Source organism: Acipenser ruthenus, chromosome 4 (assembly GCF_902713425.1).
Source record: "Acipenser ruthenus chromosome 4, fAciRut3.2 maternal haplotype, whole genome shotgun sequence".
In the NCBI taxonomy this organism is placed as follows: Eukaryota; Metazoa; Chordata; class Actinopteri; order Acipenseriformes; family Acipenseridae; genus Acipenser; species Acipenser ruthenus.
Genome location: NC_081192.1, coordinates 78,702,169 through 78,727,894, shown reverse-complemented (window position 1 = coordinate 78,727,894; position 25,726 = coordinate 78,702,169). Strand labels below are relative to the sequence as shown.

Below are 25,726 nucleotides of genomic sequence, written 5' to 3'. Positions count from 1 at the left end.
CCCCACTGGAACGTATTAGCAGCAACGACACTTACAATTTTGCTGAGAGTGACAATGATGTTCTAAACGTTTAAACTACAACAGGTTCTATATAAACAGAGTTTTATATAAGCACGTTAATGTCATGTTTTTATGGGGGGTTTAGATTTAATGACTTCTAACATGTTTGTTCGGTGGCTGCCTCTAATCAAGTTGAGAGTGTAGTTTCTCTTGCAGTCTTTCTCTTGACAGACCTGACTCGCAAAGAGTGTGTGAGAAATACAGCTTGATTATAGGAAGCCCACCCAACACTTATAAACATACATTAGACTACTCTGAGATTTTTTTTTTTATTATTATTAATATTGTTGTTTTTTTTCCTTTATGCATTCCTGAAAACTAAAACCTCTTTGTTAAGTAGACAAATGTTGTTTTCGGTTGCTTTCCAAAATTCTTGGGCGTTTTTTTCTGCCACAATATGTATAGTAACTTGCTAGTACTTGCACACTTCTACCTTCTTTCTCTCAGTAGTTGGTGTGGGTTTAAAGTATTCAGAACGAATAAATGTGAGATATAAGTCAGGAAGGAGGGAAACTGCACTGGAAAAGTGTTTTTTAATTTGTTTTTTTGTAGGTCATTTTTTTTATTATTATTATTTTTCACAAGGAAAGGGTTCAAATCAACATGAGTTGAGTAACCATTTTCAGTGTTTTTTAATTTTTCTTTGTATCGGGGGAGGGGGGGGGGGGGGTCGAGGAACCAAAAATCAGAAGCCCTATATATATTATGGTCTCCATAGACCCTTTGAATGTTAATCTAGGTGATAGACATTTTATATATCATTTATATAATTATGTATGTTTTTAACAGTTTTTAGTTCTAATGCAGCCACCTTGTGGGCAAAAAATGTAATAGCACTATCTAAAAAATAAATAGACAGTTGTGAAAGGGAATGAGATACAGTACATGTTATTTATTTCTTAGCAGACACCCTTATCCAGGGCGACTTACAATTGTTACAACATATCACATTATTTCACTTTTTTTTTTTTTTTTTACAGATATCACATTATTTTTACATACAATTACCCATTTATACAGTTGGGTTTTTACTGGAGCAATCTAGGTAAAGTACCTTGCTCAAGGGTACAGCAGCAGTGTTCCCCACCTGGGATTGAACCCACAACCCTCCGGTCAAGAGTCCAGAGCCCTAACTCCTACTCCACACTGCTTACTTAGTGATATTGTTACTGCACCAGTATATGCAACATGTCTGACTTAAACTGTCCATGTAACACATCATAATATAAAATGCATGTCATTAATAGTACCTTACACCTTCCGGTGAAGAAGTTCCGTTTTAACCTTACCAGACACTTGGTTTCAGGTCCTTGCTCTGGTGTTTATCCGGAAACTCCTGGATTTCTTCTTTACCAACCGAGAGCTGAGCTGGCTTGATGACCTCATGCCAGAGAGCAAGAAGAAGAAGGAGGATGACAAGAAGAAAAAAGAGAAGGAGGTAGGCCATCCAGCAAAGGAAACTGTTTAGAATATGCAGTGTAAAATCTTTCCGAATCAAAGTCTCCAAATCAGGGGGAACTGAAACCAGTTCACAGAAATGTCATTGATTTGTTCATTACGGCTTTATCACATCGCAATACTTCTTGTGTCTTTTTATTGTTTTTCTCAAGTGCTGTGCTAACACATCTTACAATTGTGTTACTCTTACACTGCAAACTTCTCTGAAAAGTAAAGAGCATGGAAAGCTGTGACCTTTGTTTTTCTGAACATTACAGATTAAAATATGTATTGTTGTTAATGCTTTTCACTCCTTAAAGTGGCATTGGGTGATTTTTGAGGTCAATTGAATGATACTTTTATTTGTAACACATAAAACATACAGTAGCTGAATGCAAGGTTTGCATGGTAATAGAAATCCATAGGAGACATTGCTTCAGCCATGTTTTGTCAGACATTTGACCATCCATCCTAGAAACTATTCTTTAGCAGAATGTCTTTGGAATATTTAATCTGTGATCACGGATTTATGTATGGTCTTAGTTATGCAACTTCAGAATTACCCCAGGGCTCCCGAGTGGCACATCCAGTAAAGGTGCTCTGCGTGGAGTGCATAATGCGCCCTATAGCCTGGAGTTTGCTTGTTCGAAGTCATTGCCGACCGTGTCTGGGGGTTCCCAGGGGGCAGCGCACAATTGGCCGAGTGCCACCCGGGTAGGGAGGGCTTAGGTTGGCAGGGCAATCCACGGTTCACTGCGCACCAGCGACCCCTGTGGCTGATAGGGTGCCTGCGGGTCTGCTGTGGCTGTGTCTTCTGGCAATATAGGTCTGATGGCTTCGCTGTGGATCCGCAGTGCGAAAAAAGACGGCTTGGCAGGGACACGTTTTGGAGGATGCGTGTGTCAGCCTCCGTTTCCCGAGTCGCCAGGGGGTCGCAGCTGTGAACCGGGATTAATAACACAATTGGCGATTCCAAATTGGGGAGAAAAATTGGGTAAAATCATTGTCAACAACTAAATGAAAAAAAAAAAAACATGTCCTGTTAACTTCCTGACTGCTAAGCCTACTTGCTACCCCCTTCTCTTGTTTGCTCAGTGTTATTGACCTCAGTCTCTGCATCTCTCTTTGGTACATTTTGTTTGCATTAGAAAATGAAGAATGGACCTAGAGTACCAGGGGTACGTGGCTGAATTATTTCAACATATTGTCTAGATGTGCTTTATAAAATGCAGAGTGGCTATAAAGTTACTTGGCCATTCGGTGCTGCAACTAATAAAACAAAACAAACAAAAGAATATCACAACACAGCAGTGAAACCTGGCTGGTGGAGGCACCAGACAACGGGCAAGGTTCTATTAATAGTTTTTCAATGTTATCCCAAGGATGAAAACAGTTGCTGTAATAACACTGAGATAATCCAATTAGTAACTCAAGCAGACCAACCTTTCAGTAATAACTTTGGCAGTGTAATTTTAATCTTTCTTAATTTATGATTGATGAAGAGCTTTTTTATTTTTAAGTTGTGGACGTCATAGTGTCGTATAGACCCCCCTCTGTGTGAACTATGATGATCCCTGTGTTGTCAGGTTCATTGCTGTGCGGTGAATGTTTTTTCTTTTCCACAGCAGCAATGCAAAATGCCCAAGTGACTTTTTATACCCTTCCTGTACTGTTCTTCAGGGCTATTCTATGAAAACTGCACATTTGTTGCACTGATAAATCGACGATCAGACTAATGGTAAGGCCAAGGTTTTTGTAGTGATGGGTCAATTCTAATACACAAAAGATCACCATCATCAAAAAGTCTTGAGTGTCCCATTAGCTTAATGTTTGGTTTATCTAATTTATTTTCATGGAATATCCTTTAATTATATGGTTATAATACATATGTATATTGTTTAACAAAACAACTACTCTCCAGTTCCTTTTTAAATTTAATTTAAAATAACTTTTGAAGGTTTCTACTTGTATGATTTTACAGGTTTAATCAATAACCTTCTTCAACCTTCAAAGTGTTTTGATCTGAAACCTTTGGTTAAAATGATCTGTCAGATGAGTAGGAACTATCCCTCTCTCATTAAACTCAAATATCTAAAGCCAAACATGTGATGCTTTGTTGTGTTCTAAATTAATGGCGGCTTATTTTTAGAAGACCACTTGGTGAGCAATAGTTAAGTGTTTCTGAACACATTCATTGGGATCATTTGAAGTTGAAGTAAACAATGAAAGTATGCTGATGCTTGATAAGGGTAGGGGAATGTACTTTAAAACATTTGTTAATGCACATTTTATTGTTTACTTTCTATCATTTCATTGATCGATCATTTTACTGAAAACAAGGAAAAATCTGCTTCTCTAGAGCTTAATTTTAGTATTTTATTTGTTTGCAGGAAGCTGAACAACTGCTTACTGTTGATGAAACAATGCAGATCCCTTTTGAGGGAGGAAACCTTCTAAAGATTCCTGTTACAAGCCTCAAATGCAGGTAATCCATTGCTTGTGTATTCTATAGAGGATGTCAGAAACTACTGACGGTGGAACGGAAAAAGAACAAACTCAGAACAACCACACAGCCAACGACACATGTAGTGTTTAGGGTATTGTGTCAGGCCATTCTGAATTGACTCTCTTTCCACGCCAACCTCCGCTGGGTCTGCTGTTCTTTTTATTCCACAGAAAAGTGAATGAAAATTAAACCAGAACAGCTGTAAGAACAAATAATGCTACAGTGCTCCCCTTTTATAAAGTCCAACCTTTCATACTGCAGAACCAGTTATAAGACACCATGATCATGGCTCCTATTTGCAAACCATCATGCCTTTCCCTAGCACTTTCATTCTCGTGATGAGGCGGAACACAAATAGCATTGTAACTATGGCTCCTGCCTATAACGTTATAAAGGAGGAGCACAGTAATAGTAATACAAGCAAGTATTGACACTATACCAACATTACAGCGAGGCAGCCTTGGAATTCAACATGTGTGTGGTTTTCATAGGGTGTTTTTTTTCTAAATGTGTATTTCTTCCTCTGACGTAATGTTTTGCTGACCCCAAGCAGAGCCATGGTGGACATGTGCAAATTGACCCCTTAGCCTAGGATTGCACAAAACTCAGGTACCATTGAGATTACTGACAGACAGATGGACTAACCAGTCCTTTAAAGTCACGTAAGGGCTTTCTGCAGTGCCTGTGCTTCAAAAAAAGCCTATATGAAATCCGTATAACATGTTAATGGATTTTAACATTTAATTTGACGATGAGACCTGCCGGAAACTTCCTGAATAAATGTTAACATTAGCAAGTTGCCTGTGTGGCCAGCGCTCCTGATAAGATGTGTACTGAGTATTCCCTTTCAAGTACGAAATGTAACCATTACCGTATGGGTATTTACCTCCTAAATGAAATATAACAAAGCTGCTTGCAGAGCCTGTGACGCAGTCATGGCCCGCCTATGTGGAATGGCAGGGGGGTGCAACAACCACCAGGGCGGCCTCAGGTCGCCCAATCTCCATTGCATGGCCCGCAAGCTTTTGCTCTGGGCACACGAGAACCTCTTTGCCTCCCAGGAATCAACACCAGGCACACCCTTCCCACCCCTCGCCCTGCTCCCACTGTGTCTGGAGAAAATCCCGCAGGACCGGGCCAAGGTGCTAGTAGCCCCTTATTGATCCAGGAGACTCTGGTTTTCAACCCTGATGCAGTTCCTGAGCGGACAGCCATGCAGACTGCCCAAGAGCCGCGACCTGCTCAGTCATGCATTTCAGCCGTATGGGTCTGTCCAATAGGATTATTGACACACTACAACATGCCAGCGCGCATCCATGTATTCCCAGTACGGGTACAAGTGGGTCGTCTTTCAGACGTGGTGCCTGCCTCGTGTGTTTGACCCCACTACTTGTCCCATGGCAGTTATACTGCAGTTTTTGCAGGACATTTTTGATGAGGGGAAATCCCCCTCTTCGTTAAAAGTCTCTCTGGCAGCCATTTTGGCTTGCCATGTCAAAATTGACTCGGTCTCCCCAGGAGTTCACTTCCTGGCGGGGCAATTTTTGAAAGGGGCTCAGTGGCTTCGGCCGCCTATGAAGGACTTTGTTTCTTGCTGGAGATTAAACGAGGTGCTTAATGCACTCTTGAAGCTTCCATTTGAGCTCCTGCATTCAGCTGAGCTAAAATATTTATCGCTCAAAGCAGCTTTCTTGCTTGCTATCACCGCCGCAAAGCGGGTGAGTGAGCTGCAGGCATTCTCCATTGCAAAAGCCTGCTTAATTTTTACAGAGGCCAGGACAAAGGTTACACTCCGTATCAGTCTTGCCTTTTTGCCGAAGGCGATCTTGGCATTTCATGTCAACCAGTCTGTGGAATTGAAGGCTTTCCATCCACCTCCTTTCCAGTCTTACAGGGAGTGACAGCTCCATACGCTCCTCCCAGTGCAACACAGACATAGAGGTGAGTTTTTCCCTCAATTTTTAAACCCTAGCTACTTGTTACTGGGGTTCCGTATGGTAACGCACAAGGCAGCCTCTCAGCTTAGCCTCGTAGCATTCCAGTCATTCTGCAAACTTGCCCTTGCGATGGCTTTGGTACACTCACCCACACAGTAATGGTTACATTTTGTACTTGAAAGGGAACATTCGATTTTTATCATAACTCTGGTTCCCTAAAATAGAAATGTAACCATTAACCCTTTGTGGTCCATTTATTCAGCGTGTGTCAGGTGCGTCAGGTCCGATTTATTTTCACACGCGCAGTTTATTTTAGACGCGCTGTTTAAAAGTATTTTTTTTTCACAGTAAAACAGGTTTAAAAGGCACTGCATATCAACAGGAGACTCAGTACTGCATCTCCAGCACTGCCCCACCCCTCGTTCGCTATATTTTTCAGATAACTCGTAATAATAGTACATACCGATAAATCATCTCTTGATCACTCGTTTTATCACCAAACTCCTCAATAATGCGATCCAAGTCGTTATTTTATTATTATAACATCTCAAAAAACTCTGCAAATGTCTGTGATATTCTCTGAGCGCTGGATGCAGAAGCAGCTATCTTGTTTGTGTATGTCCGTGTTATCTATGTGGTGTTGGGTCTATCAGTATTCATGAGATACGCCCCTTTTTTTTTTTTTTTTTGGCTTCTCTCGGCTCCTAGCAGACATAGAACCGCAAAGGGTTAATCTTCAAAGTTGCTGTGTCCATGATTGCAACAGGCTTGAAGGAAAAATGACGCTGAGGGCTGTGAGTGCAGTCCTTTTATACCCTCGGGGGTGGGCGATGACCGTGTCACAGGCTGTGTGAGCAGCTTTGATGTATCTCATTCAGGTTTCGGGTCTTTAGGAGGTAAATACCCATACAGTAATGGTTACATTTCTATTTCAGGGAACCAGGGTTATGATGATAACGTTTTACTCATTGAAAAAATATGAATTGCATATATTTAAATGTAATGCGTCAAGAATATACATTGCAATTTTGCTGCACAGCTTGTGTTTGTATGTTATCAAGCTTCTTGTACTTCGTTGGAAGCAAGGAAGCAAGCAGTTTAAAAAGCAGTGTCAGTGAAATGAGTCATGGTTGTAAAATTGCCTACTCAAACAAATATCTAACTCTGTTATAAGTCCCTGAGATGCATAAGTTGTGTAATTTGTGCAATTTGAACGCATTCATTCCTTCAGCAGTAGAAATGTCCTTCGGTCAATGGCTGAACGTTTGTTTTATCTTTATCTTTTTTTTTTTTTTTTTTCAAATGTGACCTCACAATTGGCACCTGCAGTGTGTCCTCATTATTCTTTGTAGTTGTAACCCAATTATTTATCTTAAACAGATCTGACAGCATAGCTTCAGACACCTGTTCCCAGGATGAGGAAGCTAAAGCGGTTGGTTTTTGTGGTGAACTTTTGATGATTTGGCCTGCTTTGTATGAAGTTTGTTACATGGAAAGCGCATGGCTCAAATTGTTTCAATAACAAGCTGCCATTTATAAATGGGTGTCTGTCATTAAAATAGTATATGATCCGGACCCTAGTACCACTTGTAAAACATTCAAACACATCATACTCTTTACACAGCACGTCAGTGAGGCACACTTGAATTTAAACAAAAGAGACATGCAAATACAGAAACCTACAGTACAACACTAACTGTCCTTTACTTCATTCATAGAAAAGGGGACATATGTACATATCTTCCACATTTACCATTAGTCATAGTTAAATCGGTAAATTGTGCGCACACATACACCCAGCCAGGTAATTGTAAAAGCAAAGTGGCATGTACAGTACTAGACAGCTTGCGCTCGTATCCTCTTGCACCACCACCCTTATACATTATATTGTACATTACAAAAGGTATTCTGTAGGATGCAAGAGGTTAGAGACAGTAGGCATGGGTATAAGCAAAACAAATGACAAACTTTTTTTGCATTTTTTATGGCAGTAATTAAGTGGATGTTGCTTTCATGTGTTCAAAGGAGTAATAAAAACTAATGAGAATGCATCTGCTAAGCTGTGGGGTTTGTGTTTGTTCTTTAGCTCTGATCCTTCAGTTGTAAACATATCTGATGAAATGGCCAAAACTGCTGTGTGGAAGGCTGTTGCCATGCCTGCTGACAATGCCAAAGCAATGAAACCTAGCTCAAGGTAGCTATGTCTTGTTTACATACTGATTTTTCTAGCAAATCATTTTTATTTTTATCCAGGTTATCAAAGATTCTCTGAGTTTAAAACATGAAAAACACTTATTTTTATATTCTGATTTTTAAATCTTAACGTATTCCATATGATAGCCCGGGACACACAAGCGTCACTTTTTATATATAATGGATTTCTATGTACCCTGATACACTAGTATGGAAGACAGTTCGGGTCAAAAACACGTTCTTTAATACACATATTAAAAATATTTAAATATTCTAAATATTAAAATATTTAGAACACGTACTAATTTGAATTTAGTATGTGTTGTAATTCTAATTATTACACTTAGTAATTTGGCCAATCAGATTACTGAAAATGAAACAAGAGCCAATGAAAAAGAAAAGAAAATAGTATGTGTAATAAATGATGCAATTAAAAGTTGCCTTACATTTTGAAATGGGTGGGGGGGTGGGGGCTGCCACAAAAAAATGTTTGGGTACCTTGTTAATGTAAATTGAATCATGTCACCGTCAACATGGTCTGTCTCAAGAAGTCTGCATAGGGTTACCAGATTTCCAGATTAGCAGTTAAAATAACTATATAACCTAATCATAATTTAAAAGTTAAACATTGGGTGTAATTATTGCAGATCATAACAATTAATTGTTTTCTTTTTATTGTCATCTGACCAAAATAGTAAAAAAAAAAAAAAAAAGACATGGTCCAGGAAATTAAATAGATTGTGAAACACATAATCTATAATATTGTTAATTTTATTTCTGAATCGTGTAAACACAACCTAAGACATTACTCAGCTGTTAGCTTCCCTGGTCACACTGCTATAGTTTTGTACGTTACTGTAAAAAAAAAAAAGTACAATACCAAAACTGTAACAGCTGTTGAGCCTCTATTTAAAAGTTTTAGCAGCAAAAAGTAAACAAACCAGATTATGTGTGCGCACACATAGTGATCTCTGTGTAAAGCCATCTGGGACAAAAACGCACTGTGCTGCTTTAGAGCGAGTCAGAATTTCATGGGACAGAAAAGAAGGCAAGCACGTCATTCTGAAATGCTTCGCTTAAACAGTGCCCAACTTGCTATTTTTTGTTGAGACTTTCTGTTATGTGGAATGTGAAAAACGAAACCAAAGCGATTAGTTTTTTCACTTTCATTTTACAACACCATCTCCACGTTTGTTTTATTTGAAGTTAAATTTCAGTTTTCATTTGCTTGTTCAGCTACAAAAAGGCACAAGTAAACCTCATGTTATTACTTTATGAAAACGTATCGATGGTCACTGTTTACTGTGAAGAAACGGCAATGGCAAGGAATGAAAAAAAAGTGGTGTCAACGTACTATTTATTACGGGAATAAACAAAACAATGTTTAACTTAAACTGCTATTTGGCATCCTTTGTTTTGTAGTTAATTCACTGGGGTAAAGTAAGGTATTTTTCTGTTTTAACGTGTTACATATTGTAAGGTCTTGCTGTAAATAAAGACACACACATAGGGGCCACGGACACGCCCCCTGCCCCTGCTGCTATGCTGTCTCTGCCTGCGTTCAGAGCAATGTAATGGTTTTTATTACTTTTTGAAAAACAACGAATATTTAAATTATGAGCGAATATCCAAAAATGAAAATCCTGTGTTTGTCCCAGCACTACTGTAAAATTACCATCCCCTACGTAGGTACTACTGTAAAATTACCAACCTCTATGTAGAAAATGCATAGTTCATTTACATTTATTTAGAACACGTACTATTTCATGTATTCTGATTGGTCCAAATCAATACATGTATTAAATGTGTACTAAACCCAGATGGCCTTCCGTACACTAGGGCGTTGCTTCGCTTTGCATGGAAGTGTGGCGAGGCTAGATTTCTCCCAGAGCAATTCTTGACACACTGCTTGACGGGCGCGGCTGCTCTTGACGAATTAGCAGTCAATTCCTGCATGTCATCGGAAGCTAGAAACACATTTTATAATAAGACATATGTTAATATCATCATACCTCAGTATTCAATGCTTTGATTTGTAGGGTGGAAGCAAATTCCCTTTTCAAGAAGTCAAATGGAAAATTATGTTCAAACTTCTGTAAAGTACACTTTTTAGAGACAGCTGATTTTATATATCCTGCTGTAAAGAATATTCAGATAATCGACAACTGTAATCACTATTTTTGCAGTTATAGAACACTAAATTTAAAACACAAAAAAAAACAATTTTGCTCATTAATATACTGTATTACAATGTAAGCTATTTACAGTATTGTGTGCCGACCTTCATTTCCAGAATGCCTTGTCTCACTGTGTTCATCTGCCATGGAACAGACCTTACAGTTGTTTTGAAGTTGGCTTTGAATGCATCACAAACTGCAAATGCTTGGATGCTAGCATTTCCTCCCTGATTAGGCAAGGGATTCATAGCACTGACATCCTTGTTTTCCTCCCATGGCTCGATCGATGATTCACTTGAGGTAAAGTGAATTGACGCCTGGGGACAGACTCGTTGGTGTGGCACTGTCTACCTGAGAAGTGAAGCGCCGCTATGGAACGCGATGTGTGTCCCGGGCTTTAATATGGAATGGGTCTGTTATCCAGAATTGCTATGAATGGGGTCCTCACTTTTCAGAAGCTTCTACTAATTCAACTCCTCTGCTCTCTATCAAATTCATTGCAATTGAAACCGGGTGATGCAGCTTAAATATTTTACAGAATACATGGCAGGGGTGCCATTTACATAACAAATGAATTCATCATGTGTGCAACATTTTTCAGCTGTTCTGCTTTTTTTATTCCAACTTGTGTGTGTGTGTGTGTCTATATATATATATATATATATATATATATACATATGTGTGATACGATATTAACAATTCTATACTCAACTTAATGGAGGCCTTCTCTCTTCCTTCAGTTTGCCCTTTTTTTTAATAAGAAGAAAAACATTAATATACATGCATGTTTGTTTTTTTTTGTTTGTTTGTTTTCTTTTACTAGCAGCCCTGAGGAGATGCCATGTATTAAAATCAACATTGAAGCTGCACAGGGAGAGAGTCACGCTGATTCCGAAACATCCCTTTAGGACTCTGAGGCATGAAACATTGGTTTGAAAGCCACTACTTAAACAGCATCCTGGCCTCAATTCCAAGTACAAAGGACCTGAATATGAGAATATAGAGAATTCAAGCCATTAGCGTCACTTAAAAAAAACATTTTATAAAGACATCCTCCAGACCTGATTTTGCAAATTAACTTCATCCTAGCTATTCAATTGGCTATTTCTGTACAAGAAAGCAAAACAATAGATGTATTGTTAAATTGGTACAATTTAGAGGCGGTCAGAATCTAAGTGGATTTCTTTTCTAAGTATTTCTGTAAAATAAAAAAAATAAACAAGTGTGTTTTTCTTTTAAACCAGATGCATCATCTGGTAATTTACCCCTTCAAACTTTTTGAAGCCTCCAGTATTCTTTCAGTGCATTACACTGCACTGTGATAGTTTTTACCAATTTAGCAAATCTCAAAGATTGAAGCCCACTTTGATTACAAACGCCTCATTTTGAAAAGGATGCATTTTGTTTTGCTTTTTTTTATTTTATTTTTTTTTATATAAAGAGAATACATCTTGCAATTTTTTTGTGAAACCAACATTTCTTGCAATAGGTTTTGAGGTTACATTGCCTGGTAAGGTGCAACATCAAGACTATATATTTTGCTTGTTTTTCAAGGCAGCCTAGAAGATGTTTTCTTGTGAACAAGTGATTATAAACATTCAGCTTTTACGTGTATTAGTGCAACTACATTACAGGTCATTTTGTAATACCAAAGTGGTCTTTTCAGTAAACAAAAATAAACAAAGACAAACCAAAACATTTTTTTTAAATAGTTTCTACATTTACACCAAGCAAGAGGTTATTTAATGTAGTACTAGCAATTTGCCACGTACTCTTATTTATTTATTTATTTATTGTTTAAATCAACTGGTTTCTGGTAAATACATATAGCTTTTTTGTATTCTCATTTTAGAATAACCCCCCTTCCTTTATAATATTATGATACATAAGAAATTGCACCCACTAAAAGTGTGAGTGCCAATAATGCAGACTCCCATTTATCATATAAGCTTCTGCCAACTCAACACCTGCTTATCCTCTACCAAAATCATTGTAATTGAAACAGGGAGATGCAGCTTATATCCACCGTCATATCTACTTGAAAGCAACCCCTCTGACTTTCATATACAACCTCCCAAAAATGCATTCTGAGATAATAGTAAAAAAAAACAAAAAAAAACGTTAGGAGTGTACACAACAGTTTGACAAGTGGTTTCATCGCAGTTTTGACCTGTAATATACTGCAGCTAAATGGATGCTGGTGTTACACCTTTACCATGCTGTTCTCTACCTTTTTAGTTTCTATTCTTTTTAATTAGGTTACAATAGCCATATAAAGTGTCATTATTTTGAGCAGAGCAGTTTTACATTGCTAATATTTACATAACCTTTGCATTTAAATGGTATACATTTAAATGTGAGTCACTGTAATTGAGTGTTTTGTATTGTTTTTTTTTGTTTGTTTGTTTATGTGTCTTATTTATTTTAAATAGTTGATGATTTTATGGTTATGCTATTCTGAAAAATTAAAAAAAATAAACATTACTGCATCATTTATACATTTAATTTGATTATATTTCTAGTACTTTTATCCCTGCACTTTTAGATATGTTTACCATGATTTGATTGAGATAGATATATGTGACTATTTTTATTATATGGATCTTTAGAATCGTCTCAGGAAAGTTCCATTCTACACAGTAGAGTGACACAGTGTACCCAGAATTGTAATACTTGCATGGTCCAGCAATGTTTTTTTTCACATGTACTTAAACCATTGATATTCATAACATTAAATACTCTTTTGTATCAGTTCTAACTAATGCTAATTTCAAGGATGTTGCCAAAACTATGCATGAATACAGAGAGAGTGATGTTCACCAGTACAATATCCTCCTTTTTTAAAAAAAAAAAAAAACCTGTCAGCTTCTTTCAGACCCTCGGAACTGCTATGGATGGATATAATGTAATTATGCATTGTCAAATTGTTTATACAATGATAATACTAAATAAATATATATGGGTTATTGACTGTGAGAAAAAATGTTTCCTGACACCAATCCGACACTAGTTCTGGTCGTATGTGTTGTTTTATTCAGTCCATGCTCTGCTATACCACGTTTCCATGAACCACAGAACTCGGGTACATGCTCGAGTTGCCTCTCCCCCACCACCTCCGTTTTCATGTTTTTAAATTACTTGAGTTGGCACCCAATTCGGGCAGGAGTCCAGATAATCTGGTCCGATTTCACTCCTCAAGGCTGGCCTGAATTCTAAAGTCTAAATTCGGGCTGGAAGGAAGTTTCATCACTAAATATCAATCAAAATGTTGTAGGGGGCGGGAACATATTGTATAACGGGAGAATTTGGCTGCTATTGAATTCGGCAGATTTGCTACCTTGGGGGATTTTGACATTTTTTGAACTGAGGTTTTTCACTTTGCACGTTAACAAGGAAAAATGCAACGCAGTTTTGCATTTATTTCCAAAAACATTCAAATACATGTCTGACACATTCTTTCCCTTGTCCAGCCAGAGGCCGGGATCGCTACGAGCACTGTATGCAACCGTCTGATTGGTGGAAGTATTATTGGCGATCCAATCAAAACCGCCAATAAAGCCAAAATAAACTCTCCATCAAAATTTCCCGTTATACAGTAATTATATACCCGGGTTCGTGAACGCCAAAAACTTGTAAGGTGAGAGAGCCATTTTTACTGAATAAGAGTTTGAAAACAGTAATACAAGTATAATGCTTTTCTTTGTCAGATGCAATAATCTATATCTGTCTAGATATAAATGATTATGTAGTGATATAGCGCAATGTATGTATATGTACTGTGTGAAACAAATGCGAAAGAATACATGGATTTATCTTTTAAATCCTTGGCAATTTGACTATAATAATGTCTTCAGCGAATTCACGTCATGACCTTTAACTCGGAAGTATTTCTGGGGGAAATCGGTAGTATTTCCTGCCCAATTCATGTGATAACTCAGGTAACTCTTAAAAACATGGAAACGCCACCTTTTTTACCAACTCAAGTTGCCCATCAACTCGAGTTCTGGGAGAATTCGGGCCAATTTGAATGCACTCGAGTTGGTTGTCCATGGAAAAGAGGTATTAGAAAATGAAAATATTTTGCCATTCTTAATAAAAATTTGGTTAAACATGATTTTAAATATTGTGAATATTTTTTTTTGTTTGTTTAGGTGTGTTTTTTGGAGCAGTCATGTTAAGAAATATTAAAATAATTATTATTTAAAGAAAATTTCTGGCTATTTCAAAAAATACTTATTTGGTGCACCTTTGAGCTTAGTGTCTGCACAGTCAATAGTTGTGCACATGTCTTCCCTCAGTTAGAATCTCCAATCACAGAACAAAGAGTTTAATAGCTGATTTAAGAGTAGTAGCAGTTTTGCTTATTTTCTGTAATGTAGAAGCGAGATAACATTCAGATGTTTAGAAACTGTTCTAGCCTATGTTTTTGTAATGTAAATGAAATCCTTTAATGAATACAATAAAATTGATTAAATTATGACTGACTGCCATTGTTGTTTATTTAGTTTCAAGCAAATTTGGATAGAATTGGGAGGAAGGACTGCCTCTTGAACACAAAACTTCATCAAATTTTAACCGTTTTGATTAATAAACATCACTCTGCCCCCCCCCCCCCCCCCCCCCCCCATCTCTGCCCTTGCTCCAATCAAATATGAAGACCAAATGGTTTGAGCCAAATGTGTCATGTTTTAAAAAAAGTGAATTGTGTTTAATTCAGTGTTAAATGCCATTTTACCGTCTAACCCCATGTGAAATTCCCATTTTTAACCACAAGTTGTTTCCATAAGTTTAAGCACAGGACACGATAGGTCTGTCCAATCAGCAGACGAGACAGCACATACTGGTGAAAGTTATAAAGGTCTTCTGGTGTAACCCTTCAATAAGAGTCAAATACACTGCATTCCTGAATTAAAGAGTTTATTTGCAAGAAGCAAAGGTATAGAGCATCCTACTATGTTCAGGGTCAGGTCTACTCTCCTGGTGCATGCCCACAGCCTTCCAATTATACTCCCATAAACCTTTGGGGTAGCCGGTCACTTTAAGTATACAATAGTTAAGTAACTTTAAAGGGGTGCCAGCAATATATAATTGGGTTTGTTACAAAGTTCAAACCTATACACAACACATAGCGGCAGACCTAGGTAAAGTCCAAGATTACATGCAATTCTGTACTAGAATTTTGATGTCTCCCAAATGGAGTTCCAGTTATCCTCTACTTTTCTCTCAACTCACTAAAAATCAACCTTGACCAAATTGTGAGGTTTTCCAGTCCTTCATCCTAAAAAGAACAACACCACTTTAAATAAGTGCTTCTTACAATTAACGATGGAAGTTATCTTTTTCAGTGTAAAAGCCTTCCAGAAGATGCTAATGAATGGTTTATTATGATGAAGATGTGGAGAGTAGATTTACTGCATTTGAATGACTGATACACAAAAGTACCGTGCACTTCTCTCACATTTTTTTTTAAATAGCTCAACCCGTGGTGGAGATCATTTTTACAGTGTTTTTGGGACAGACTAGATCCTAATACAGCCTTCTAGGCTGGGTACGTCATTGGCAATGTGGTAAAATAAAAATATACAGGCCGTTTTTCATGTAACTTACCTGAAACTAATATTTTGAAAAGTTGGCGTGGCATTAAGACAAATAAGTTTTACACATTGGATTGACACAAAGTGGTATCACTGCATTGAACAAGAGCTGTGTTTTTATTTAATATGTAGTTTGCAATGATAGTACGATCATGTGACATTTTCAGAGTTCAAAGGGCACAGTCATGTTTTGAGCAGTTTTTTTTTTTTTTTTTTTTAACCTTTTTGAGTTTAAATAGCTCAAAAATGGGTTCTGTCTGAAGGTTCATAATATTCCACAGATTATGTAAGTTTTTTTATCAAATAAATGTGATCTATATTTTATCACTGGATTCTTGGCAGGGTGTCAAAAATGTTCCTTTTTAACATTGTGTGAAACTGTCAGCTCACAGTGAAGAATTCTGATTACAGTTCCCTTTCAAGTATGGAATGTAACCATTACCTAATGGGATATCATAGCCTGAATTACCTGAGCACTTTTATCAAAGCTGCTCCTTTAAGAGCCCTGTATGCATCAGACGTCATCTCCGCCCCCGGGAGATAAATACGAATGACGCATAAGGCTCAGTGCCATTTTCTCTATCAGCCTGCCTGAGGAAGGAGTGACATAAAAACTGAGAAGTTGATTAATTCACTTTTTCTCTCATTTCATATTTTGAAATATCGCTTTTTAGTGATCATTTTTCTTCTTAGCTTAGGTTCTGATTAATTCCCCTCCGTGGCCGTGTGCCCTGTGAGAAGCTGGCAGCTCTCCCTGCCCCTTCCCCGGGATTCTGTGCTTTGTTGCAGATAAGTTCATGCTCTCTCCCTTGCACGCGCATAGGCTGTCTCTCTGTACTAGAGTCCACCTCTGTACACAGACAGTGATAATGGCTTTTTAGCTACACAGAGCTGTCAAATTGGCAGGAGCCAGTCAGTACCAGAGCCTGTACCAGTCACCTTGTCGGTACCAGAGCCGGTACCAGTAACCTGGTTCGGTTCGGTTTGACACCAACACCGTTACCAGTGCTCCATTTTTGTGTACACTGTACACAACAGTTTTCAGCACCAGTCAGCTCTGTTCTTGTGCACATACGTTGCACGGCTGAATTGTTTTTTCAGCCTTGCACCATGCCTGGGTTTCACCTTTGTGCTGGTTGCAAGAGAAACATTCCAGCAGAGGATAAGCACGACAGGTGCATCCACTGCCTTGGCAGAGGGAGCAGTTAAGCTCACACACTGCACGATGTCACGTCGCAAAAATAAATCTTTAAGCACGGGCATCACAGACTGCCTGATTGAAATCGCAGGAGGGACACACGATACATTACAGATTTTTCGGTGGTGCATGTAGTATAGCTCTAGCTATAAAGTACAGAGGTGGAAAATAGTGGGTTCGAATCCCTGCCGTTTCCATTTTTAAAGAAATTGTGTACTCCATGTCCTTTATACACTTATAATAGATCTGAGGATTTTTTTTTTTTACCAATAATTATTATTTATTTCTTAGCAGATGCCCTTATCCAGGGCGACTTACAATTGTTACAAGATATCACATGTTCATAAAGAGCTCTGTTTGTACATACTTAATGTTTTTTTGTTTGTTGTTAATTTGAAAAAATATGTAAATGTTTATGTAATATAAAACAAAAAGCAGCAATTTGCTTAAAAAAAAAAAAAAAGTTCCTTTCAGCTTGACTGAAACAGCACACTGTGAGCACTGTTGGCAAAAAGAATACGTGTTGGGTAAAAAAAAAAGTTTCCTTCCGATCAGCTACGCCTTAAGCAGTGCTTACAAAGGTACCACGAAATGTTCCTGTCAGAACAACTGAGGAAGTCAGCACCTCGGGTCACTTTTTTTTAAAGTAACAAAAACGGTTATTCACTGCCAAACATGAACTACTTTAGATGTGTAATGGCTGCAGTATAGGCTACTGACCTTAGGTTTAGGGTTTCGGTGTTGGGAGAGGATTATTAATTGTTTTATTAACAATAATATGATAACCAGTCAGAGTGCAGGTCACACGACCTAGTCTGAGAAGAGACCTGTGTGGTTCAGACCTGACAAGGTATGTGTTTAATACTTGTATTGGCTTCATTACTGGTAAACGGCTTAGCCATCCAGTTGTAGTTAGAACTTGAGGAAAAGTTAAGTAAGCACTCCTTGGAGGAGTTAGGTGTTTTTGTGTAAATAGATAAATATACAGGCCTGCCCTGTTAAAAACCTACCTGTGGTTCTGAGTGCTGTTCTTTTTATAAGACAGTGTGAAAAGGTCCTGCCAGTGGCAAACTTACCCTGGTTTGTCTTTGTCTTTGTTTTTGTTTTTCTCTCTCTCTCTCTCTCTCTCTCTCTCTCTCTCTCTCTCTCTCTCTCTCTCAGGGGTTAAAATCCTTCCTGCCAAAAACATGTGCTAATTGTTAATTGTGTTAATTGTTTTGTTAATGTGTTTTGTATCATTTAATTGTTAATTATTTTGGCAGTTGGCAATAATTGTAAATTGGTGCCAGCTGCCTATACCTGTTTCTGTGGGGAAATAATCCCCAAAGCAAGTCATTCGGGACTACTGAGTAGAAGGAAGCAGGAAGGTGTGCCCTGTTCCCGAGCAGTCAGAAAGTGAAAATGTGTTTGATAGGTAAACAGTTTAGCTGTCCTGGACATAGTAAGGATCCTGAAAAGTGTTTAGTTAGCGCTCCAAAGTGGAGCTAGGTTTTTGTTTGTGTTTTGTTTATTTTTGTATTATTAAATGTGCACGTAAAGCACTTTTAATACTGTAAATCCATAAATATTTGCAAGCGTTTTTCATGTATCAAAAAAAAAAAAACATAAACATTTTTATATAATGAAGTAATATACTACTACCAGTGCAACAGGTCACCAACATTTCTGGAGCAAATTAGGTTTATGGCTTTACAGTATTTTGCTTAAATATAGCTGATAAAAGCATAAATCAGTGGTGGCCAATACACCAAGCACTGAGATCCATTTTGATGGATCTCAACGGGCTCCGCGATCCACCAGTAAGCTATGACCAACAAATCGTAGTGGGATTTAATATAATAGTGTCCAATACGTAAGACAGCAATAATCAATATACTGTATATAATAAATAACAGAAAATGTTTTTTAAGTTCATACTGCAAGTTTTTTTCTTTCTTTTGTAATATGTTTTTTAATTCATTTTCTGCTAGGTCACAGAATCGCCATTCAGCAGTTTCTTCATTCAGCCATTTTATGTTGTTTTTTTAGGAGTGGAGGTGGAGGGCGTTCCTTTGAAAAGGGGTGGGATTGACAGGGATGTGAACCAATCACATGACAGACGGAGACTATTGCCCGGTGGTGTAAGGATGTGAGGGCAATAGTTAAATCTATTTTTGCTCTTCTGATGAGGTTTGAACCAATCACAGGACAGAATTTCCAAGCACTGAATATATATATATATATATATATATATATATATATATATATATATATATTATAGTGGCGTGGTTGAGTTGGGTGCTCAATGTTAAACCTCTAACTTTGCACTTTAACTTTGGCAGGGTTTGTCGGAATTGCCCACAAATTTGCATGTTCCATTAACTTGCAGTGTTGTGAAAGCATCGAGAGTTTCATGACGCCACCTTGTGCGGTTAACGAGATCTGGATACGTGTTTTTTTGGTAAAAGTTCCCTTTTTTCCCCTATACTTAACATGTTGTTTTTTTTTTTTGTTTTGTTTTTTTTTGTTGTTTTTTTTGCATTTTTTGCTGTCATGTACAGGCTACACACAGTAGTGAACTTCTGCACCAAACTGAGTAAGGTACACTTGGTCTGTGCTGAGGTAGGGCCTTTCGAAGGTTTGGTGAAAGAATATGAAACAGTTCCTGAGTTATTAATAATAAAAACATAACAGGCTAGCATCCGGGACTTTTTTAAATGTTCTCAGCAAGGAATCCCACCCCTGAAGGAGTGTGCTTGTTACACCTGCCTGTCACATAGACATGCGCTCCCGTTTGAACTACAGAATGCAGAATGCATACCAAACGGCTTGATACGTGTTGTTTTGTTAAAACAATACTTTCACAAACGCAGCAGACATTCCAATTCTACTAGTCATTAAAAACGAGAATAAAAAAACGTGTTAATGCATAATACAAGGCAAATGAACATTTAAGTAGCTACTGTACAGAGTCTGTGACGCGCCACTTATGTGAGGGCAGCTATAAATAACTTAATAATTTAGTGAAATGTTTAACCCCTTGCTATTGGACGTACCTGGTTCTACTTCTGTCAATCACAGCCAGTGGGCGGTATCAACAACTCAATTGGCTGATGATTAGCCAATGGCGTTGATGCCACCCACTGGCTAACCCAATAGTTGATTGTTGGCAGTGAATTTCGAACTAATTTGACTAAAGTTACAGTTTATCAAACAGATCTTGTCCTGTGTCGTGTTTTTTCATTGAGAAATACACATGCATGTTTGTAGTGTCGCACTGCTTAATTTGAAATAATTTGCAGCAAAAATGAAATGATACCTGCGAATCAAATCAATGCAAACGCTGTGTCTCAGAACTACGGTATATATATTTTTACTGTGTAAAATCATAATTGTAATGTTAAACCCCATGTTAGTGGGACAAGGGGGTATCTGTGTGTGTGTGTCGCGTTTTGGTAATTTACGATATAAGTAGAAAAAAAAAGCTTTATTACTGGACATCATCTCCCAGTTTCTAAAGTTCCTATTTACTATATTATTACACAATACTGCGGGATCCAATGTGAAATGAATTGGGAGTGCTGACGAGTGGCAAACAGGGACACAAATGTTGGATATTTCAGTCAGCTCAATAAAATATTGCATAGAATATCTGTAACTCGCAGTATTTACACGCCAGCCAGCCAATGGAGTCGTTGATACCGCCCACTGGCTGTGATTGACAGAAGGAGTTTTGGCACATTGAAATGTAAAAAGAAAAAGCTAGCGTCAAATCGAAATGTAAATAGCAAAGCAGAAAAGGAAACGTCGCAGCCTAAATGTAAATGGACAGAGTGAAATATAAAAAGCAAGTGGCAAAAAACACATTTCAACTGCAGTTTAACAGTAGCCTCTAATAGAATCACTTTGTAACTACAGATTAACACTAGACTGTAATAATATGACATTGTAACTGCAGTAAAATCACACTGTAACTGCAGTTTAACATTACATTTAACAGAATCACTTAAAACAAGTTCTAACAAGTGAAGAATGAGCAATATGTTAAATCCTTGCTCTCAACTGTAAAAACAATTATTTACATTTATTTTCATGTTCATGATTCTCTTTTTTTTTTTACTGTTAGTGAAGATTGTTTTTATGGACAAAACATGAGGCATTTTGAGACCTTGTGAAATGAACCTTATGTCTTCCCACCCCAAAGCAGCCAAAGGAACCAGACAACACAAGCAATCTGTATAAACTGACATAAAGGGCCACTACGTTATGTTAAGTCACTTATATTGTCTAGTGTGAACCCACCTTAATTTCTTACCTTACAATTATCCATGATAGATTTCAAAAACTATGTAGATACAAACAATCAACATTGTTTTACTATTTTGCTAGAATTACTGAGTTTGCACTCTTTGCAATAACATTGTGTAATAAAATGTGGTAAAATGCAGCAGTCATGAATGGAACACATCCACATAAGTGGTGTAATTTATCTCTTCAAAAAGCAAGGAAATTCATTGCAAAAAAACTACATTAATGCAGCAATTAGAGTTGAATTCATCGCCACAAAAGCAAGGAAATGTGGCATTAGGGTTTTTAACCCTAACTTGCCATTCCCACCCCAACACAAGCAGCCAAAGGAACCAGACAACACAAGCAATCACAGACTGCCGTCATCAGATAAGACATAGAACATGCAGCTCTTTCCAGATGACACAAGAGACATCCATCATCATGGTCCACCAGTGCTGTAGCAATGGATGTACATGTGCACTTCAACACATACACAACCACTTCAGGCTGCAGAACCGTATCAACTTTACAAAAATAGAACTATATTTACAGCCCACGTCTTTATGAAGAGATGACTGTCAGTGCACTTTGGGGGTCGTCAACTGTAGGCCTGACTGGGAGAGACCAGAGGTAATCCAGGATGCTCTCCACTGGGCAGGACAGGGGGTCTAGCTCTGTGCTCTGACACCAAATAGAAAATCTCTTCAATTTGAAGGCATAGCACTGGTGGGTCGACTGCTTCTTTTCCCCCTTTAATTCTGTCCAGAAGGTCTTTAAGCTTGCTTCTCCTACCCACCAGGGTGCTATCCTCCTCGGCACAGGCCTGTGACGTCAGATCTTACATGCTGGAAGCAAGAATCAGTGTGCCATATACTGGGGGAGGTCGGTGGGTTGTTTGATGTGCATCATATACCACTCCTAGAACTATGGTCACATGTGAGTAACCCTCATTTCTAGGGACGTGGATAAGGTACACTAGCCACACTTATGGCAGACTCCTAGCAGATCTCTGGGAGGAGGTGTAAAGGCTTACACCCACATATTTAGAAAAAAGAGACTGCAGACCCAAGGCTACATATTTCTGGATAGGAATGTCTCTGAAGCAGCCATTGAGGTAACAGTATATTATTAAGTGTTTATTTAGCAGATGCCTTTATCCAAGGCGATTTACAGATTTGAACCGGGGACTGCCTGATTACAAGCCCTTTTACTGGGTACTGACTGGGTTGTGGGGCAAATGGAGCTGCTTTTTGAAGCTATAAACCAGCAGCAGTCCCTTTTGACGGAGCTGCTTTGAGGCCCCCCCCCCCCCCGTTGTCTCAGTCCCCAGGGTTCAGGCACCATCGCCTGATGCACAACCAGAGCAGAAGGACTCCATGTCCCTTACTGCATCTGAGGGCATGGACCCCCAAGAACTAATCTTCCCGTCCGAGGATGCAGAATCAGCTGTCTTGGCTCCCACGGTAAGCCCCTCCCTGTCAGAGGAGCTCACCTCCCTTACTAGACGTGCTACCACGTCTCCGCCGGTGCCTTGGACCATGGAAGATAAGCCTAAATGCTCTATATTTGGTAGGGTACCCGTTGATGTGCGTCAGTGCCTGACCCCCCCCCCCCCCCAGTTCTTCCAGATTTTTTGCCCGAGGTGCAATCATCCTGGGCGCACCCAGCAACTGCCCCAGCTGTCTCCAAGTCACTGGACAGTTTGTATAGGGTGCACGATGCAAATAAGCTAGGCCTTGCCCAGTTTCCTCCTGTTGAGGCTTCCATCGCCTCTGTGGTGCAGATGCCTAATCTAGCATTGCTGCAAAATGACGTTTCATGTCCTAATAAACAGTGCTGCATCACTGAAATTAGGCTGAAAAAGGCCTATGCGGCCTCAGCATTTTACACACGTCTTTGTAGCTACAGTAGCATACTGGTGACTTATCAATCCATGCTGCTACAATCACTGTCCTCAGACCATAGGCCCTTGCCCCTTAAGTTGGAAGAGCTGAGCCTGGTCAGCAATCACCTGCTGCAGTTGTCTAAGTAAAATGGTCAGGTGTTGGGCTGGATTATTGTGATCATGGACCATGGACACCTGGGTGATTACCACCATCAGGGCCGGTTACTCTCTGCAGTTTCAATTCGGTCCCTCCTCCCTTTCAGGGTATGGTCGTAACAATGGTCAAGAACCCTCAAGACACTGTATTAGTGTCTCGGGAGATGGCAGGCAATTTCAATTGTTCACCCTCTTAGCAAGGGTTTTACTCCAGGTACTTCTTGGTGCCGAAACAGGATGGCGGCCTCAGACCGATCCTTGACCTCAGACAGCTCAATTGTTAAGTATCACGGTGAACCAGTTGAAAAGCCGGTTAACTCCCTCTCAGAGGGCTGTCTATCTTAGCTTATGCCTCAATTCCGGAAACATGATTGCCAATCTGTCAGACGACAGAATCCAGAGGCTAACTGTCTGCCTGGAGCTGTTTCAGCTCAATGCAGTGGTGAAGGTACTGACCTTCCAGAGGCTTCTGAGTCTGATGGCAGCAGCATCCCAGATCCTCCCCTTAGGGCTCTTACGCATGCACCCTCTCCATGCCTGGTTCAACCACAGGGTCCGGCACCCTGTCTTAGAACGCCACCACTTACTCACAGTGTCTCGTCACTGTATGGGGGGTCTCTCGTGGTGGAAACAACCAGCTCATCTGTGCTTGGGCACAGCTCTGATCTGTGTCAGGAGGAGAGAGGTGGTGACTACAGATGCTTCCAGCCTAGGTTGGGGCGCTGTCTGGAACAGCTTGGGAGTACAGGGAGTGTGGGAACAACTATGAGAGGGTCTTAACATTAATGTTTTGGAGCTGAAGGCAGTTTATCTGGCTGCAGCAATTTTTTCCAGATACAAGGGAGACGTGCTGATACGTACAGACAACACCACAGTGGTGGCTTATATCAGTCACCAGGGGGGTCTCCAGTCTCTTGGTCTCAATCGTGTTGCCCGGGAGCTTTTGTTATGGGCTCACGACTACTTGGTATCAGTAAAATCAGTTCACCTGTCTGGGGTGAGGAACAGGGCTGTGGACCTCCTCTCCAGGGGCCCCCACAGTTTGGAATGGCGACTTCACCCAAAGGTTGTGAACCTCACCTGGGAGAGGTTCGGGTGTGCACAGATAGATATATTTGCGACCCAGGAGTCCACCCATTGTCCCCACTGCTATTCCTCAGTGGAGTGCGGTCACCCGCTCGCCATAGACGTGCTGGTCCTCAGATGACCCAGGACTCTGCTCTATTCTTTTCCACAATTGCCACTGCTTCCACTGTGCGTGGAGAAGATCAGGCAAGATCGGGCCTGGGTGCTCTTAGTGGCCCCAAAGTGGCCCAGGAGAACATGGTTCTCATTACTGACACAGCTCCTGTTCGGTGAGCCGTGGGAGCTGCAGATCCGTTGCGGCCTGCTGAGCCAGGTGCTGGGGACTCTGTGGCACATCAACTCTGCAGCTTTGGGTCTGACCACTGAGCGGAGACATTTGAGCCATCTCGGGTTATCTGACAAAGTCATTGAGACGCTTCAGAATGCCAGTATGGTTATAAATGGGGTGTATTCCTGACGTGGTGTCAGTCACATGAACTGGACCCCACAACTTGCCCCATGGCAGATACACTGCAATTTTTGCAGGACCTTTTTGATGAAGGGAAATCTCCCTCCACACTTAAGGTCCCTGGCAGCTATCTCAGCTTGCCATATTACAATTGATTCAGTCACCCCAGGACCACACTTCCTGGCAGGATTGTTTTTGAATGGTGCTCAGAGGTTAAGACCCCCTAGAAAAGGACCTTGTTCCTCGCTGTAGTGTAAATGGGGTATGTCCAAAAACAGCTAACTTTTTATATGACCTTTGTACTCTGATAATGTCACATGTTCATACTACCCAACAATGTGACATATGTTAAACTAATAATAATAATAATAATAATAATAATAATAATAATAATAATAATAATAATAATAATCATCTTGTTAAATGTACTGATACCACTTGTGTGTTAATCTAATGTGTAAAACTCTAGTTATTGTCATTTGTTTAACTTTTTTAAAATATTAATTTCGGGTAAGTCACATGAAAAACGTCCTGTATTTTGCACAGATGATAGCCTAAGTTGGCAGTAGCAGGGTTAAACATAACTATAATTGTTTTTTTATATCCTCTCCCGACTTTACAGAACTCCTTAGTTCTTTGCATCTGTGTCTGTTGTCTCGCAGAGCACCTTTTTTGCAGCTGCTCAGTCGGCGCAGGTACTTCCCTGACCCGCTGCTCAGGTCGCCTAGACAACCGTCAAGAAGGGATTTTATTGATCACGTGATCGCATTATGACGCACT

General features: G+C 39.4%; 1 protein-coding gene across 9 annotated transcripts in view; it reads left to right on the top strand.

The window, feature by feature from the left end:
* The window catches only part of LOC117399294 (sodium bicarbonate cotransporter 3-like), a 76,627-nt gene extending 61,840 nt beyond the window's left edge, over positions 1 to 14,787 (top strand). For 3 of the 9 annotated variants that reach the window (XM_059022886.1, XM_059022883.1, XM_059022890.1), the window contains 5 exons: positions 1,367 to 1,498; positions 2,646 to 2,675; positions 3,888 to 3,982; positions 8,027 to 8,134; positions 11,134 to 14,787. In XM_059022886.1, the coding sequence (XP_058878869.1) occupies positions 1,367 to 1,498; positions 2,646 to 2,675; positions 3,888 to 3,982; positions 8,027 to 8,134; positions 11,134 to 11,218 (450 nt within the window). In that variant the 3' untranslated portion in view covers positions 11,219 to 14,787. The remainder of the gene's footprint in view (positions 1 to 1,366; positions 1,499 to 2,645; positions 2,676 to 3,887; positions 3,983 to 8,026; positions 8,135 to 11,133) is intronic. The other 6 variants (XM_059022887.1, XM_059022891.1, XM_059022885.1 and 3 more) reach the window with 5 other exon arrangements.
* The last annotated feature ends 10,939 nt before the right edge of the window (positions 14,788 to 25,726 follow it).